This window comes from Ciconia boyciana, chromosome 9 (assembly GCF_034638445.1).
Source record: "Ciconia boyciana chromosome 9, ASM3463844v1, whole genome shotgun sequence".
Taxonomy (NCBI): Eukaryota; Metazoa; Chordata; class Aves; order Ciconiiformes; family Ciconiidae; genus Ciconia; species Ciconia boyciana.
The window spans coordinates 34,265,027-34,283,925 of NC_132942.1; the positions used below are offsets into that span (position 1 = coordinate 34,265,027).

The 18,899-nt window shown below is 40.1% G+C and overlaps 1 protein-coding gene across 1 annotated transcript in view; it reads right to left on the reverse strand.

The window, feature by feature from the left end:
• Positions 1-15,250, reverse strand: part of LOC140656769 (neural-cadherin-like) — a 74,413-nt gene extending 59,163 nt beyond the window's left edge. Inside the window, exon 1 of the mRNA XM_072872859.1 lies at positions 14,209-15,250. Within this exon, the coding sequence (XP_072728960.1) occupies positions 14,209-15,250 (1,042 nt within the window). The remainder of the gene's footprint in view (positions 1-14,208) is intronic.
• Positions 15,251-18,899: the final 3,649 nt, after the last annotated feature.

An 18,899-nucleotide genomic window follows, 5' to 3' on the forward strand; every position in this document is an offset into this window, starting at 1 on the left:
TTTTCATGGAAAAATTCTCAGTTACAATGTACATCCAAGTCTTACAAAGTCTTCTCGATGCTAACTGAGACGAATTGTGTGTGTTATGTATTGCACTTCTGCAGTCAGAAGTGTTGGGAGGCCTGGTGTAAGGATGCTCAATTTGGCTTCTCTAGCTGAATGTTCTTTATAACGCTGCATGTGAAGCCAAAGTTTCCAAAGATAAACTTGAATTGCTTCATTACAAAAAAAGACTGGCACTGAGGTGAGACTACCATAGCCCACACTGCTATTGCACTGTCCCTGTAGTCACCCAGGTATAATTCAGACTGTGAAAGCAGCTGCATGCTTTCTCCTCTGCTTGCAGATGCTGTCAAACTGCACAGCACAAAAGAAGCCAGAGGGAGCATCAAAAAATATCAAAAAATCATGATGTAAAAAGTAGCAGCATGGATATTATTTCCCACTACCATACTAAATAGAACCAGATGCGTTTCAGAGAGATGTGTATCGTGTCAGAATGTGCGTTCCAAAAGTCCCAGGGCAGCCAGTCGGAAACACCTGAAGAAACTGCAGAGGAGGGAACTTGTTAGATGCTGATCTGAGTCTGAGGTTGAAATACACCACAGCGACCCACAACAGGGCGAGTTCTAAATGAGAAGTGCCAAATGAGATCAGTGTCTCCTTGAACGCTCCAAAGATTTTAATTAAAAAGTTGTCCAAAAAGAGTAAGTGCAAAAGGGAGAAGTTAGTGTCAAAATTGCCTGCCTCTTCTCAAAAGAACAGGTCTTGTGGAAGCTGTCACAAGTTTGTAAATACCCACTATTAGCTTAGCTTGCCTGGGCATACTGCAGGCTTAAAATAGCAAGCACTAAATTAGAAGCCAAGTTAAGAACCTTTCAAAATCTGCCTTTATAATAGCAAGATCTATTGAGGATTTGAGTGTCACTTTGGTAACCTTGCCAGGAGTAGAAAGGTTACTACAAAGATTTTAGTACCAAGGATAAACAAAGATTTTCATCTCTCTGGAGTCTGGAAATCAATATCCTGATCAACCCGTGAACTCATTCTGTTTCAAGTTCTGCTAACATTCTTAACATGCATGTATTCTTCTATCCAAAAATAAGTCAGAATTGAAGAACAACTGATTTTTATTGAACAGGAAGTAATAAACCTAGATACAAATTCCACTCTTGCCACTTACTGACTGTCAGTTCACTGAACATTAATATGCTGGTACTTAGTACATAATTGTAACTGAGAAATACCTCTTTAAGGAAACTGAAAACCTGCACCAGGACTGAGATTAATCCTAACGTGCCCTAGCAAACTTTATTAATCAAAAACTAAAAGGACTTGGACATGTTCCTCCAGGTACTTGTGTTTTAAGAGTTAAGAGACCTTAATGTCATTTGACATCTTGGCAAGATCAAAGCTTTCAGCAATATGTTGGTTACCTCTGAAACATCTGAATACTCTTAAGAATTTTGTTAGGATAGTCAGCAGGAACTGCAATGCACATAATTGAAGAGACAGGCATACATGTCTCTCTTGACCAGTATACGTAACCACTGCATATGACCTTACAGATCTTATTGGTATGTTATCTTCTTCCATCAACCATAGGCAATCTGATTCACAAGCAAAAATACTAAATAAATCATCACGATTTCGCTTTCAGATAAAGGCAGTCTGGAGGAAAATGACTGTAAGAAAGTTTTCCCTTGACTGCGTACCATATATCAAAGCAAAAACTATAACAGAAACACTGAACAGGACTGTACTTCTCTGCACAGAGACCTACAAATGTGACCTGACAACTTGTAGAAACAACATCAGGGTGTCCAATGAAGCATGATCAGACAAGGACTTGCTAGAGGATGACAAGTGTGATGAAAAGACTGACATGGACAATAATGTGTAATATATGTAAGTCTAGCAGGACAACACATTAAGAATTTCAAAGTATATGTTCATGAACGTGATTTTTTAAAGCATAACTCCACATTCCAATGAGCACAGCAAATATTTAAAAGTTTTTCATTTGATTTAATTATCATTGCATATGCATTGCAAAATGCAGTCTCTTCTATTTTGTAACCGACATAGCTGCTTTTCTACAGAATAGTTGTTTTCCTACAGAATGAAGCTTAAACCGGACCTTTAACTAATTTTTAATAAGGTATATAAAATACATTTTCTCCCCTATTTATGAAAATGATTTGTGCTTCAAGACAGTGGAAAGAAGGGAATTCTAGAAACATAGATGTCTCAATGCCTCCTTCCATCAAAACACCCCCACATACATATCTTGCAGATATATTAATTATACATGTGCATAAGTATATTAACAGTAGTAGTACATTATTATGTATCTGCATTCATATATTATGGTTAATAATAGTTTATTAGTAGTACATAAGTAGTACATGTGCAGTAATATAGCTACATTATGGGAGAAATAATATGCTACAATTCCACTCAAAATCTTAGCAGAAACAGCTTAAAACTGTTAAGCCTCTGTGGATTTGGGTTAAGTCCTACAAACACACAGACAGGTTCTACTTAAATTATCTATTCCAAATACCAGGCCTCGACAACAAGTGGAGATACCTGCAACTATATTCAGCAGTGTAAGTCAATCCTCTGCTGAGATCCTAAGTCAGGAATCTGATGCAGGCTTAATTATTGCTACAAGAATTTTCAAACTGCTTTGTAACATGCTACCAATAAGAATTTCCTCAACATTAAGCACTAGATACTTGACTTTCAAGCCAGGCACACTGTAGATATCTTACACAATGTCATCCACTCAAAAAAATCCTACTAAAAGAATAGTTCTGTTAATTGCATTGTTGGCCCACCTGCAGATTTTGCATTTGACAGATTTTCTTCCCTAGCTTCAGTCAACAGAAAAATGTAAATTGCTTTCTCACAAGTACTGAGCAACAAGAGAGAAAACTCAAGATAGCTCTTGCTGCACATAAACATGACAGTAACATAACACTGGAACATCTTACATTAAAAATTAGTATTTTTAAAAGTCATATAGAAAATAATACTTCATATTCAAAAGGGTAAAATCATCTTTTTATTTGATCAGAAAGTATTTTTTCCTATTTTTTATTTTTTCCTATTTTTCTTCACTACAGAAACTAATGAAAACAGATTCTATGAGCAGATTCCTTTTCCCACATATTTGCAAGCACCACTTATTTGCCCTTTGCAATATCAAAACTAAGCCCTCTCTACAGCTCTCTCTTCAATTTATATAAAAAACTTACAACTAAAATTATAAAATCTAGTCTGGAGGTTTTTTCTACTTTAGCTGCTTAATTCCCTATTAGAGTCAATTCATGTATCATCAAAAATCCTTCTTAGGGCAGCTCATCCAGAAGTCTGCTTTTTCTCTCATATTCCCTCCAGTTGGAATTACTTCCTTTTAACTTAATATTACTGACAAAAGCTGCAGCACTGAAATTCATTCCCTATCACCAAAATCAATCTTCATAATCCACTGCTGAAACCCCATCACAGGTATCTATCTATAATTACTTATTTTTCATGCCTATCTGTGGTTGAAAACTGATAAACAGAAGGGTCTATTATACTGTCTTACTCCGAATTCAAACTACATTAGGTAACATAATACACTAGCTGGCCCAAGTTTCTGTGCACAGGAAATATATGATATGCCATGACTCACAATTTTAATCCTTTGGGGAAAAAAAAAACCAAAACCATAAGCAAAAAAATGTAACTGACTTGGTAGGAAGTTTAACCATAGCAAAAATGCTCTTTCAAAGCATCAATAAGTAACTACAAAAAAATATTAGAGAAAGAGTCTCTAAAATACCTTTCTTTAGGTTTGCCTGTAGGCAAGTTTCTAGATCCATACAGCTAATGAAAACAGTTCTCTACCAACATACTCTGAGTAAGAATTACATCAACATAATCCAACTGTCGGTTTCTACAGCAGAAGCATTTCAAAGAATGTCACAATTTATCTACATAATGTCCCTAGGTGTTACGACTTTCATCATTTTATGTTAGACTAATTTTTGCGCTACACTTGTTTAACCTTTCAATAGATGTAAAAAACATAGGCCACCTCAGCTATCTGAGGAAACTGATGCAGTAAAATCAGAATTACTGTACACCCAATAACATTCCTTCAAGTCCACAAGGTCCAAGCCGTAATACAGATAGGATTTGTGCAATATCTAAAATCTTCCTAGTTTAAGACAAAATTCACTTTTTTGAAAGGAAGTCACTTCTCCAAGAAAAAGCATGAAAATCTGTTCTTCAAATGCCTTTCAGAAAACAGCAGTGCAGATCAAGGACAGTGTCTGCTGTCAGCCTTCTCGCTAGATTCCTTTTTCCAAATCTCCACGATCAAAAGGCAGACAGTGCCTCATTAAGCACAGTTGTTAAGATTGAGAAGCTTTAATAAAGGCAGAGTTAAATATATAGGAGAAAACATAACATTTTAAATTAACTATTCAAAGTTAGAAATTTGATCCTTTGGCGAGATACCAACCACATTCTTATAATAAAATAAACTGTTCTTATTAAAAAAAAAACAAAACAAACACAACAGGAAAGAACCTTAATACTCATATACTATGAAGACTGGATTACATACTTTGTCCAAAAAGCTTGGGAAAATTTCTAATAAATAAGAGTGTCACAATCTTGTAAAATAATTAGTAATTTTTCACATCAAATTTATATAGAGGGACTTAGTATTTAGAAGGAACAGAAAACCCTCTCAAAATCATGAACCTCTAGGTGAGTCCAAGTTAAAGACTTGTCAAAATTGAAGAACATACTGAAAATTACAAGAAGCAACCAATTATCTTGATCGGATAATGATTCCTTTCTTCTTTAGTTTCTTCTCTAGTTCTTCATGGCTCTACTACATCCAGGTTTATCTGAAAAAGCTCTTTTGTGCTGTTCACCATTAATTTTCTAGAAAAGGGTTTCAATGTAAAGTAACATGAACTAGCTCCTCCAACCTCATATCGAAGTCAGGTTATAAAGACTCACTGGATTGCACACAGATACTGCAAACTAATAAATCCTGTCATTTCATACAGCAACTGAAAAAAAATATTCCCCCACCTACCTATATTGTTACACCAAGGGTGGCAGGAAGGAGGAGAGGGCTTTAATACTTAATCATTCAGTTAATAACTTTTGAATGTTACATTGGTTAAACCAAGCCTTGAAAATCATGCATGCTGAAATACTTTGATTGCGATTTCAAATACTGTAGGCTCGAGTTGCCTCTAAACCCATCTCTTTCCACCATGTCAAATTATCAAAGATGCTGTCAATCTGTGAAATCCAACGTATTCTCAGACTTCTGGTTTCATTAGGATTATATGACTGTCTTTTCTCTCAAAAATCCAAAGGATACTTCTATAATACGAGACTTGAAAATAAAATCCTTGTATTCACTAAAAATGTAGGCTTCTCTGCTTCAGTGTAATTGATAAAACTAATAATGCCAGTCATTCTGATTTTTAAAATCTGACAATATAGAATATGTACTTGACTGAACATGTCTCTACAATTGTGGACAAATATTATACATTCCTTGAATGCACTGGGGGGAAGAGGTATTATATTATTATGATTAAACAATAATGGGTGAGAAGCTAGGTTGCTCCTGGCATTTTTAGGTCATTTCAATTTATTTTTAAAAGGAGATTATGAATGTGTTAAAAGTCTTGCAAGCCTTTAGGTCAATATCGCTATTACATTCTGGTCTACATCTATCAGTAAATTAAGTATTCAAGTTAGTATTTTTCTTTTTGTTTTTTAAGTTGCTCCAGCTTCTAAGACTTTTACCTTAAACAGACAAATGTTTTTTGAAAACTCAGGGTTCTGTTATTTGTTTGGGTTACTGCAAGTAAAATATTTTGGGTTTGGTTGAGAGATTTGACAAGACTTTGCAAATATTATAGTAAACTTTTTTAATACCTCACTCTTATAGTATGTCTTCATGTAAAATATCTACTGACTTAAAGTTTGGGGAGATACACTTCCAGAAAAAAATCTTAATGTCCTGTGCCTCTAGCTGCAATCAGGAGAAATCTCTGTTCCCATTTTCATACCATAACATGAGATAAAAGCTACTGGTTATGGTACTCAGTCCTACTGTATACCCTTCAAAAAATACGACAATTATGCACGAACATTTCTCTACTGTCATTTCTGAAAATTCATTAAGTATACGATGGGCTACTTTTAAGGACAGTAGTTTGTTCATTCATAAAACATAAACCTTCTAAAGAGATAACTTTGATGGGCTCACTCAAGCTGTGGACAGCCCACATTCTCTCCTAATATGCCTTATCTTTTTTGCAGATCGAATAATGACAGTCTGTCATGTCTCTGTTCCTGACCCTCATCTGACTTTTAAAATAAAGTTAAAACAAACCAGAAAACAAAAGTACAAAAGTAAAGAAAGCATCACAGGAGCTAAATGATCATGGCAGAGTGGATCGTAATATAAATTACCAATTAAAAGAGAGTAAAGTGATAACCATGTTACCAGAGACTTCCCAGTGTGGTATCCATCTGCTGAGAGTGGCAGACAGAAAAACCAAGCATGCCCAAATGTGAAATAAATGACTAGAAATTAATAATCACAACAGACATCCTTAAATAACAAATCATGTGTCTTAATAAATGATTATTGATTGTCAAAAAGCATTATCATAAGGAGATAACTTAGCTAAAGAGGTAGCAGCTACCGTACCACTGTAAGATAGGAAGTTCTCTTGAAATTTTCCTTAGAATTTCTTGGGGAAAATCTGGTTTGTTTCTCTGTAGCCCACCATGTGCAACAAAAAAAAAAAAAGCCACCACAATCAGTAGCCTCACCAACACAGCCTGCTGTATTTCTTTATATCATTATGCACAGAAAGTCTTTTGAACTAACATTAGCTGGACTGCAAACCCAAACCCATGAAAGACAGGAAATCATTATTAATTTTAATTTTCCAGAAAAATAAAATAAAAAAGAGAAACATGACCATGGCACATCGTGTATCAACATTTATATGCATCATCAGTAAACTGAAGCCTACTCGTACCACACAGAACTCTTGCCATTAGGGCTAGGAAAATGCAATGAACTGGTATCTGCTAAGTGCACTGTTATTACGGGAAGAAAGGACACTAGGCTGTGAGATTCACAAACATTTTTTTGCAGCAGGGAAGAAAGACTGACGAATCTCAGTTTCCATTTCAAACTGTGCTGAGGAGTAAGCTGCCATATAGACAAAGCCTTCCTTATCTATTTCAACCCTCTTCTGCACTATCACCTCCAACTGTCCTTAACCAAAGCTGGCACTTCCTTAACACTGACTTTTATATGCAATTCCCATTTAAAGAAGTAAAAATTGTTTATACGCATAAGATTAATCATCTAAGACACTCAAATTTCCTATTTAAGAAATTATTACTTCTTTTATCAGAAAAAGGGAAAACAAAAGTGGAGTTTATGTCTGAAACACTGTATATTATTAAATACTGTATATTATTAAGCGAATCAAAAGGAAACTGTCTTCAAAATACTGAATTTGTCCCCTATTTACACCAAAACACTTCGAAGTCAAAGGAAAATTTACTGTGGGCTTAGTCTCAGTCTCTCTTTCATTCTAAAACCTAAACTCAAATATACCAAGAAAATTTAAAGATATTCTATCTACAAATTTGGACACTACACTTCTGAGACTAACTAAAAAAAAGAGAGGTTAGGAAAAACTGAAATAAAAGTATTTTATGACCAAGTAAAGTGTAACATAATTGCCATGTCAGTCAGAGAATCAATGCCCAACTGGAGATGTTATAAACCAGCTTTGTGGAAGATCCTATCCATATGTTCTATAATTTACTACTTCCATCAGATTAACATATTTGTGCTGAAATTTAGTTAGATCTTAAAAAAAAAAAAAAAAAAGAGCTTATTTCTTCTGCAGAAACTGAATGTTTGAGATTATAAACAGCCAGAAGATCTAAACAGCTCTGGTGTTCAAGTCCCAGTAGTCTCACAAAGATATATTTAAGTAGAAAGCATACAGTATCAAAACATTCAGACTGAATAAACATCAACGTGGTGCTCCAAAGCTTCCCCAGACATTCCTTTCTACCACAAGTAAGTAACATTCCAAGCCTGTAAACAACTATAGTTGTCCCAAATGCACACAGAATGTACATTTTCTTTTGACTTAATAGCATGAAACCCATTGCAGTTTAACGAAACACATCTGCTGGATAATAGATGACAATTTCAACTTAAACGCAGCTTGATGTGTAACCGTTAACATGGCTGTAATTCATAAAAGAGGTAATAAGAACTGTAAAAGACAAAACATCACCCAGAAGCTACTTAATTCTTAGGGATGATCCACATAGAATCAATACAGCTAGTAAGGGACTAAGGCCTCAGACAAAATTAAAATAGATGATCCTTGGCTTCCAAGCATGAAAACCTTCAAGGTTTAAAATATGCATATCGATAAATTTGATATCTCCACTGTATATGTCAAACTTAAACAGGACAAATATACTTAAAATATAAGTGACTGCTGTTAACTATTTGGAAGGCATGTCAAACATCACCCCTAGTAAATCCTCTGATAAGAAAAAATGAACGACAGGGGATTACAAAGCTAATGCCCATGGATGAAGTAAGGTCAAAGGAGCTTGAGACGACAGAGGATTAGAGAGACAGAACCTTTCATGCACTTCCCCCAAGCATTAATGGAATAATAACGGATCCTTCTAAAATTAAATGCTAGCTCTATGTTAAAATATTAATGTGTATGACAGTCTAAGAAATGTTACCTTCTGTTCACTGGGTAAAAACTTAAAATAGTATTACACTTTTGTGAAGACTAAATAAATTGTGTCCCAATAAATTAAATGGGATAAAATCTGAAATGCTACAGAAAACGTGGGCATAACCATCACTCCTTTCAGGCAAGGTTAACTAAAGAATATAGCTCAGGGCTGGGTGATCAGTGGGGTCACTAAAGGAATTTGCTCATCAAGGACCATGTGCCAAAAAACATGCTCATGAAGTTAAGCCCTGAAATTTTGGAATTTTATTTAGCATCTTGTTGCTCAAACTAATATACGAGTTTTTCCTGGAGTTTCTCTTTGGTTTGGGGTTGTGGGACTTGTTTGTTTGTTTTTCTTTTGGCCAACATATTTATAAAATTACAAAAAATGTAGATATTTTTGGGCCATATTTCAATTTCAAATGAGTGGTTTCAGCTCTCTTAAGATTAAATTTTCTGTCCAATGTCCAGGCAGAGCAATTTAAGCTCTCAAGGTAGTCAGGGTACAGAGAATATTTTATACAAATGCACACATGCTGCTGCTGAAGTTGCATAATTTAACTGCAAAGGAGCAGCAAGGACAGGCTGCTCTGCAGGATAAGGTCAAATGGGAGTCAAGGGTGACAGCAAGGCAGGCAGGGACCTCACTGTCACTGAGCAAGAAGAGCAGAGCAGGTCCCGTGACATAAACCTGGTTCATCCAACAGTCCAGTGGTCACCAGACAAATATGCAGTGATCAGGTGTGTCTTGGGTCAAGCGGGAAGCCAAGTCAGCAAGGCAGTGTCAAGGTCAGCAAAACGCACAGCCAGGTACAGGGGCAGAGGCCACAGAAAGGCTTCTGACAGCTAACTGCCTGATCCAAGGTTAGCCGGCCGCATGGTGTCAGAGCTGGCCTTGAACACGGGCAGCCAAACCCGGGGAGCGGGGAGCTGCAGGACCCGTTACTGCACTTCAAGACCTGACAACCCTGTTGGACAGGTCAGCCCTAACCTGAAAGGTAACAACCTACCAATTTATAAAAACTATCAGGCTTGATTGATCTGTGATCTCTTCTCTATTTCTTAAAACTGACTTCTGCCTGTTTTTAAATCTTCCTTCTAAGAATTCACACGGGGAACATACCTGAACTTGAACTACAAAACAAGACAGCATCTCCTCTCTTGTCCAGAGCCTGGAATTATTACTCCTCCACAAGTACAGCAGAACCCACTCCATAAAAAAAGGCACTTAGCACTATAGGTCCAGTTTTTCCTGTTACTGCTTTCCAGTGACTACTGCTTCCAGAAAACATATAAACTATTTTAAAACTAAGTCTACAAACTATCAAATGGCCACAAAAAGATACACAGTGAATAGACAGAACTAGTAACGTACTACTTCCTCTACAAATTGTAGTTAATTTTACTGTAGCACTAAAATACACAAAATAATTATTTATTATTTCAAAGAATACCAAACAAATTATGGAAATTTTTTTTGCCATCTACATTTAAAAAAAAAAAAATCATGAAATTTATAACCAAAATACGTCCAGTCAAAAAGTAACTATAGCACATAGCTGCACTGGTAATGACAGTAGTGATAATAGTGATTTGTCCACATCACTACAATAAATCTTAGACCTCAACTGCAGCTTTGCCAAAAAACCCAACCCTGCATACCGAAGAGTTGTTCATACTGCAAATGCCCCTCAAAGCTACCCCTGACGCAGGAAAATGTATACCAGCCCCAAGCCTATAGTCACACCATAGGGTTCTACTAAGAAATACTCCATGTAGCGAGGAGTGAATCTGTTACATTGGTAGTTACTTCTCATCCCAAGAGGAGTGACCTAGGTTAGCTCATACCTTCAACATGCTGCAACTCAGAGTGAGAAAACATTTCTTCTGTGAACATGTGGAAGATTATCTGGATATTGAGATGCTAAAGGTCTGGTTGCATCTGGAACAGTATTTACTTCAATGGACCACCAGCCCTGGACACAATGCTGATTGATTATCCAGGACAGAATTGAGAGGAGGCAAACAGAAGAGTATTTAAAATTCTATTTTAGCTGAAGAGAAAAAATAAAGAAACACGCAGCCGATTACATATCCTGGGTGCTCCTCTGAATAAAAATTAATTCAGGAACAGGACACCTCCTACACAGTCCCATTTATGAACTAAAGGGTAAGAAGGCCATCACATAAACTAGGAAGAAACACTGGTGAATGTTGCCTTATTACCTTATACCAGTCTTATTGCTACTATTTTGAGAATGCTCCATCAGCCAAAAAAAAAAAAAAAATTAAAAAAAAAAAAAAATCAGTTTTTCTTCCTAGAGATGTATTAGGACCACTTGTGCCACAAGGCTTTTAAGCATTCTTTACTACTTTAGGTAACGAAGTGCATGTTACAAATGAATCATAATAAACTACATTGAAAAGATGAAGGACAAAGAGGGTAGACTTTATATGCTAAAGCATCTAAAAATCTTGTCTTATCCTTGACATCGTTGCCTGGGTTGAAGAAGAGATGAATGCCAGAATTAATTATTGGTTAATTTTCAATTCTCAGCTACCAGGCAGCAAGAATTAGGGGAGCAGAAAATGAAAAATATATTAAAGGAATTAATACAACTTTGTACCACTTGAACATAAATCAACATCTGATACCATAAGCTAATACTAGGAAACCGTAGCTGCTGGGATATTTATGGTTATGTACAATCTAAAGCCAGCCAGCACAAACCTTAAAAGCAAAGCAAACAAACTGCAGAAAGAACCTGAACTTACACTTTTATTCACAACAAAATCCAGTGTAACCATCTCCACTCTTTAATTCATCCTGAGAGCTCACTTCTGTAAATACTGTTTTTTTTCCTGGAGCTTTTGCAATCTTCTATATCTTCCTTATTTCAGACTAATTAAAACCTCTAGTTCTGCTAGCCATCTTTCTCCCTCTCCTATCCCATCCTTTTGGTTATCTTTTCTCACATTACTGAAGTTTGGATTGTGAGTAAGGAAAGAGACATAACTTTCTAAATCTGTTTCAAATACCTATGTATTTTAACTCCTATAAAATGAGAATGTAAGCATTCTGCAACTTAAAAAGAGTTTTAAAGGTGTCAAGTCATTATTAACCTTTACCTGACGAAAAAACTAGTACTAATAAAGGTGTATTTTTTAATTTAGGCTCCTTTAAACAAAGAAACTTAAAATCAGTAGTATCTAAAGTACATCATTTGTACTGTCCACACTTAATTGCCATCTACTTAGTCTCTGAGAGTCAGAATCTAGTCCTACATATTTCTTAGAGATTATTATCTTACTACTTCATACTATTAGCAGTACTATCTCAGGCTAGTGGAAAACACTCCAGACTATTTAGTAAAACTACAAGATAGTGAAAAAAATCCCTGAATTTAAGTTACAGTTGGTTTGTTGTTTTTTTTAACTGCATTAGCAAGCATTGCTTTGGAAACAAAATCTCTGGCATGACAGAGTGACAAGCTTTGTTCAGGCAATCCCAGACTTCTATATTCAGACTAGATAAGAGCAAAACCAAAGGTGAGACTAGCAGTAACTGGGGACAAGGTTAGCTACCGCTTTTCTAACAACATCTTCTTGATCCTGACAGAGGGAGCTGCGACACCAACAAAGGGCTGAAACTTGAGCTACATGACAGAGCGGGTGAACATCCCAGAAGCGCACACAGATTGAGCCGATAGATTTTGTCACTGCCTCTGAATAGTGACAACCCCTTTGGCACATAGCCTTGCTCAAGATTGAGTAGCAAAGATAGGACACAGAAAGCGTTTGTGTTTTGGAAATTGGTCTATCAACCTCTTGGTTAGCAGCCAAAGTTCAAGCTGGAATACAGTGCAAAGCCAGGGCAAGTGACTGACACCAATATGCTACAGCGATAGGCATGACAAAAACCAAGTGAGAACAAGAGAAGGATCTGAGAGTTGTTCCTCAGGAACCGAGTGAAATGAGTTGGTGATCCAGCTGGCTTCACAGGGGGAAGTATCCGTGTCACTGAAACTGTCAGCACTAATTAGAATCCCTGCAGGCATCCTCAGGGATTTAACAGACACCAAGGAATAAACTGCCTCTCACTCCTATGGGCTGCCCCTCAGTCAGAAAACAGAAGAGATGAGGGAAAGGAACAGCACGGGAAGCTTTTCATCTCTCCCGCCTGCGCTGCTCTGTGGCTAACAGAAGTTACTCTGAGCAGTTGCACTGCTGAGAAGATCATCGTTTTCACAAGCACTAGAAGTCATGTAATACAAAACCCTTCCTAAACCTTTCCAAGATGAAATCAAGCAACCAACTCTTTTCTGCTGATACAATTTTCTCCAGAATACTCACATTCTAGACAATCTTCAGAACACTGTTACAATCACAAGTAACGGGGAAATAACAAGAGACATGGTGAACGCACACAGATATCCACCACCCAGTGAATCAAAGATATGCTTAAACTAAGCTGTATTTTCATAGGTGAAAAATACTAACCAAGAGGACTATTCAGAATTTAAAAAGAATTTGAAAAAGTAATAGATGTAATCAGCCAGAGATAAATGAAACAAGCTATTCTATTTAACTTCAGTAAGACCCCGTGAATACTGATGATGATTTAAATCACAAATGTGCCATTTTAATGGTGCACATTGGACTCCTCAGATTTTTTAAAAAAGAGCAGCCTCATGAACACAAAGGCACCAATCTTGCAAAAACTCACATCATGCTTGTGAGTCAAATATGCTTAACTTTAATAATGACTCAAAACTCAAGGACTTCAGCTGCATGCTTCAAGTTAAGCATTTACAGGATCAGACCTATGGGAAGCATTTTAAGAGAAAACACTCGCGTGCAAGAAGCGCAGTATACCTAACGCGCTTCGTCTCAACGCGCGTATAACGTAAGTAACGCTCTTTGGTGACGCTATGCGTTTTCCATGCTGCTCATTAATGACTAAGAATTTGAACAGGTGAAGTTGTTAAATTCTGATAACCACCTTACTGCTCCAAGCATTTTTACATAGCTGCACAGTCCATGTTCACTAAAGTACGTAATGCTTCTTGTCACCTACAGTGTTTTAATATTAATAATTTACAGATTTAAAAGATCAAAACTACATTCCACAACATGACGGCACGACGCCTGATGCTAAACCATGGCTACGTGCCCGTTGTCACCTGGGGACTTTTTACGCCCGGAAAGCCAAACCACCCTCCACCGTCCGGGTGGGACGAGACCGCTACTCTGGGTAAGACGCAACCGTTTTTGCGGCCGCAACCGCCGGGGCGAGCGCAGCAGCCCGCGTCCGCGGGCAGCCCCTGTCCTCACGCCCGCGGGAAGCCCCTGTCCTCACGCCCGCACCTACCTCGGCGCTCCTGGACGCGGACGACGAGCTCCCAGGCGGCCGCCGCCTCCCTGTCCAGGGCCGCGGCCAGCGTCACCTCGCCGCTCTCCCGCTCCACGCGCACCGGCGACGCCTCGACGGGCGGCGACAGCAGCTCGAACCAGGCGGAGGCGAAGGGCGCCGGGGCCAGCGTGGCCAGGCGGCCGCCCGGGCGGGCGTCCTCGGGCAGGGAGAGCGCCAGGGGCGCGGCGGGCGGCAGCAGCGCCCGGCGGCGGCGGCGGCGGCGGCGGCGGCGGGCGGCGGCGCGGGGCGGCGGCAGGCGCTTGGCCTGCGGCAGCACCTCCAGCTCCAGGGGCTCGCTGAGCAGCGCCGGCCGCCCGCGGTCCCGCGCGTAGAGGCGCAGCGGGATGGGCGCGCGCAGGTGGAGCAGGGAGCGCACCAGCACCACGCGCCCGCTGCGCGGCACCACGAAGAAGTGCGCGCTGCGCGGGAGGGCGAAGTAGCGCAGCTCCGCGTTGGCGCCCGCGTCCGCGTCCTCGGCGCGCGCCTGCCACACCTGGGACTTGAGCGCCAGCGTCTCCTCCACGCGGAGCTGCGTGACGCCGGGGCGCGGCCCCCCCACGAAGCGCGGCGCGTTGTCGTTGTCGTCCAGCACGCGGACGGTGAGGGCGGCCAGCTCGGCGGCCGCGGCGCCGCGGGGCGGGCAGCGCTTGCAGCACAAGCCCAGGCGGAAGGAGTAGAGCGCCCGCGCCTCGCGGTCCAGCGGGCGGCTGGTGCGCAGCCAGACGCGGGCGGTGCGGGCGTGCAGCGACACGCGGAAGTGCGAGTGGCCCTCGCCCAGCAGCTGCAGGCGCCAGCGGCGCCCCTGCACCTTGGCGCACCAGGGCTCGGGCCCCAGCCGCGTCAGGGGGATGCTCAGCCCGCGCACACGCGTGCCCGCCGGGCGGTTCTCCGCGACGTGGCCGCCGAACGAGGGTCTCCTCCGCGGGGCGGCGCGGGCGGCGGCCAGGGCCCAGCAGAGCAGCAGGCAGCCGGCGACGCGCCCGGCTCCGCGGGGGCCCATGACGGCTGCGAGCGGCGGCGGCTGCCCGGCGGGCTGCGCGGTGCCGCCCGCCGCTCTCCGCAGCGGCGCGGCGAGCGGGCGGGCGGGGAGGGGCCGGGGCCGCGCCCGCGGGGACCGCCGCCCCCCGCGCCCGCGGGGCAGGGCCGGGGCCGGGGCCGGGGCCGGGGCCGGGAGGCAGCGCCGCCGCGCCGGGCGCGGCGCTGGGGTCGGGCAGTTGCCGCCTCCAGCCTGCCTTCTGCAGGCAGCGGTGCGCGCGTCCCAGGCTCGTACGGAATAAACCGCCCCTACTGGGTTAACTACCCGTTAGCCCAAGTTATCCTCTTAGGTAATAACCTCACTGCTTGCTCTACCTCCTCAAGCCCCCCGCCTTCCCGGGAGCCAAGTTCTTCGTCCGCCTACCCCGGTCATCAGTGCACAGGTGATGTCCTGCGGTCTGTCCCATGTGTCCAACAGGCTCTGCCGAAAATATTTTCTTGTTGGTTTCTAGATCTCTACATACCATAAAATACCAGTTTTGCCCTCCACTTGTACTTGAGCAATGTCACTGGCCTAAAGTTACATCTTTAGTCACAATTAATCAGCTCCCTAATACCTCCAGATTGGTAAAGGTAAACCAAAATTTTTAGAAGAAATGTAGCTTAACTAGAGAATGTTTCTGGTAATGAACAGAAAGAAATAGAATCCAACATTTATTTAACTGTGTTACAGTTTTGGCATAAGCGAGTAAAACAAAAAAACCAATAAAACTAAATTTCACCATTAAAGTTAACTGACTACATAAATCAGGTATGTTGCAGAAAAAGTTACTATATTAAGCAGTTCCTCTTCAAAACAGAATTGTGCTTTCAAGAATAGTCAAACACAATACGAAACAGGCGTTAGCTATACTTATGTAGTACATAAATCACTTGTTTAATCTTAAGAATTGTTCTGAGGTTAAGGAAAAGCAAAAAAATAAAAGACACTCTGTATTAGTCACATTACTCAAATTTTATGAGACTGAATATGATTCCTTTTCTTATAAAACAGTCCATTTTCCTTATACTTCCCACCCAAGACTGTGGAAAATTTTATACACACAACATTGTACCTTCCTGATGTCATTTTAGAGAAACTGGTTGCCTTTATGGGGAAATGGGAGTCCAGGATCAAGTAGGAAGACTACAGGAGACTCAGAATGAAAAATCCAAGCGCTCTACTATTACCACAAGAATGACCTTCATTTCATTCTACAAGCAATTAAGGAGATACAAATCATCAGCTTCATACATTATTATCTCCATTTATGCCTCATAGTGTGTCCTCTCTCAACCAAGCAGCAGGCTATTGTCAGCTGTAGAGTAGCTGTACTCACCTTCCCTTCCTCCCCTTTCACACCAACAGTCAGTAGCAATTTCAGACTGACAAATTTCTTCGGGGCCCAGGGCAGGATTACTCTTCTATTCACCCACAGAATGGAATAGGTACAAGAACTTCCAAAAATAAACCATCTAACCCTAACATGCATTGAAGCACAGAAAAGGGGAAAAAAGGCTGGGGAAATGCCATCTGCGGTAGAACAGTGCTACTGATAAAGCTCTGGTGGCCCATCAGAAAGGCGAAACCGTTTACCTGAAACAAAATAAATTAATCTAGAGTACTAAATAGGAACTGTTTCTCCTGTGCCTCAAATGTGTCTGAGATTTCAAGCATTTTCAATTCTACTTTGGCATAAAACCTGTAGTGTAAGAAGTTGCTATATCTGAATTCCAATGCAGGCATGGATGTCTTGATTAGGACGAAATAATAAATAGGTCAACCTTTCATCCATTTCTCTAACAGAATTAAATCTTCATTATAATTAGCAATAATAATAATTACTATACCTTCTTTAAAAAAATTGAAAATATTACATTTGTATTAATGTAGAAAGTTGAGATAATGCAAATTCTTAGGAGAAGTTTTCCTCACAGAGTTCAAATGGCCTTGAAATCTCTGTATAAAAGCAGACGTCCGATATGGGACGTTATCTCCAGTGCTTTTGTATTGGCTTTTTTTTTTTTTTGGTCTTAAAAAAAGAAAATTTTTGAGGTCTATGGATTGTGTACAGAGCAAAGGGCAATACAGATTGGGATGGGAAGAACCCATAACTTGGTCACAAAGATTTATATGGCTCCAAAATAAAAGAACCTTTTCCAACAGTTTCCTAACTAGTAGGATACTATGAAGAATCCACAACTACTATGTGATCAAACCATTTTGTGGGATCATTTTAGTGAGTTCTGTTTCCTACATCCACTAGGATTTTTCTCTGTAAAAACCTGTGAAAATATACCAGGAACAGAACTACATTTTGAAAGTTCTTTCATTTCTACATCAAAAATTCGACAGACATTTTAACTAATTTAGACACAAATGCAGTTCTAACTGATTTTAAAGATGAGCCTCATCCATGGTTTCAAATGCAGAATTCAACCTACATTATTTCAATTAGCATGTGGACAGAAAACTCAGAGATTGCCCAAGAGGTTTTTTAGGAAAATAGAGACTTCATACTGTTGTTTGTTAAAAAATAAAAGGTTGTTGATTTTTATAGCTCACTGCCCTATGGTAATCGTAGACAAATGCTTGAGACTCTAATCCTATTACTAACTCTGCAAATTAGTGGGAATCTAAATGCGTGCCCTGGATACTTGTACAGTCAGAATCTTTCTGATACAGCCCACCTCCAGAAGTCCTGACCATACAGGCACTGACTTCACAATACAAGTTCTTCAGCTCTTCTACTTCACAAGCTTATTGAAATAGCAGATCTAGAGAGTATAATGAACTTTACACATCGTTTGCTTCCTTTTTCTGACTGTTCAACAGCGAGCTCTGAGGTTACATCAGGGTTCTCTGAATGTTCCAGACCATTCTCCAATTTATAGCAACACCCTCTATTTCTGCTAGCTCTAATTTTGGATTTGACAGTTAAGAAGCACCAGTTCTAACACTAAAGCAAGAATTCTTTTCTTGCTCCTGCCTTGAATTACCTGTGTGCATCTCTTAACACAGGAATTAGAAGTTTCCCTCTTTTTTTCTCTGTAAAAGCCAGGACTTACAACTCTACGGGTACACCTACATACCTCAGAACAAGTCTCCTGACTAGGCTCACAGGCTGTACAGATTGCTAGCCTGCAAGCCTGGAGTGCAAGGTAAGCATGGTTTCCAGAGACCTCACATGACCAAAGACATCTAGTGCTCACACACAGCATCAAGCAAAACCGACCTGCTGGTTACTGAGGTTCACCTCTGTGATCAGGTGACGGCAAGGCCAAGACAAAATCATAATCGCTGTCCAAAATGATTAATTCATGTTTGAAAATTACTGAATTATAGTCTTTGTAACGTACTGATTTAGAATATTAACGTAAATTTTTAAAGAAACATCATGCCAAGTATTTGATGCAGAATTTGTATTTTATTTAGAGTTCCTTTAAAATATGAACAGGAAACATTCTGAGGAAAATCTTGCCTTAACCTTATGGAACTGCACTGTAAATACTGAGGCAGGAGAGAAGAATGATGCTAATCATTCTTCCTGTTTTACATATACCTTGTAGCTGAAGGGCAGGATGGTTTAGGGAAAAGTGGCACAATTTACTTTGCTTTTAATCAAAAGGCAAAT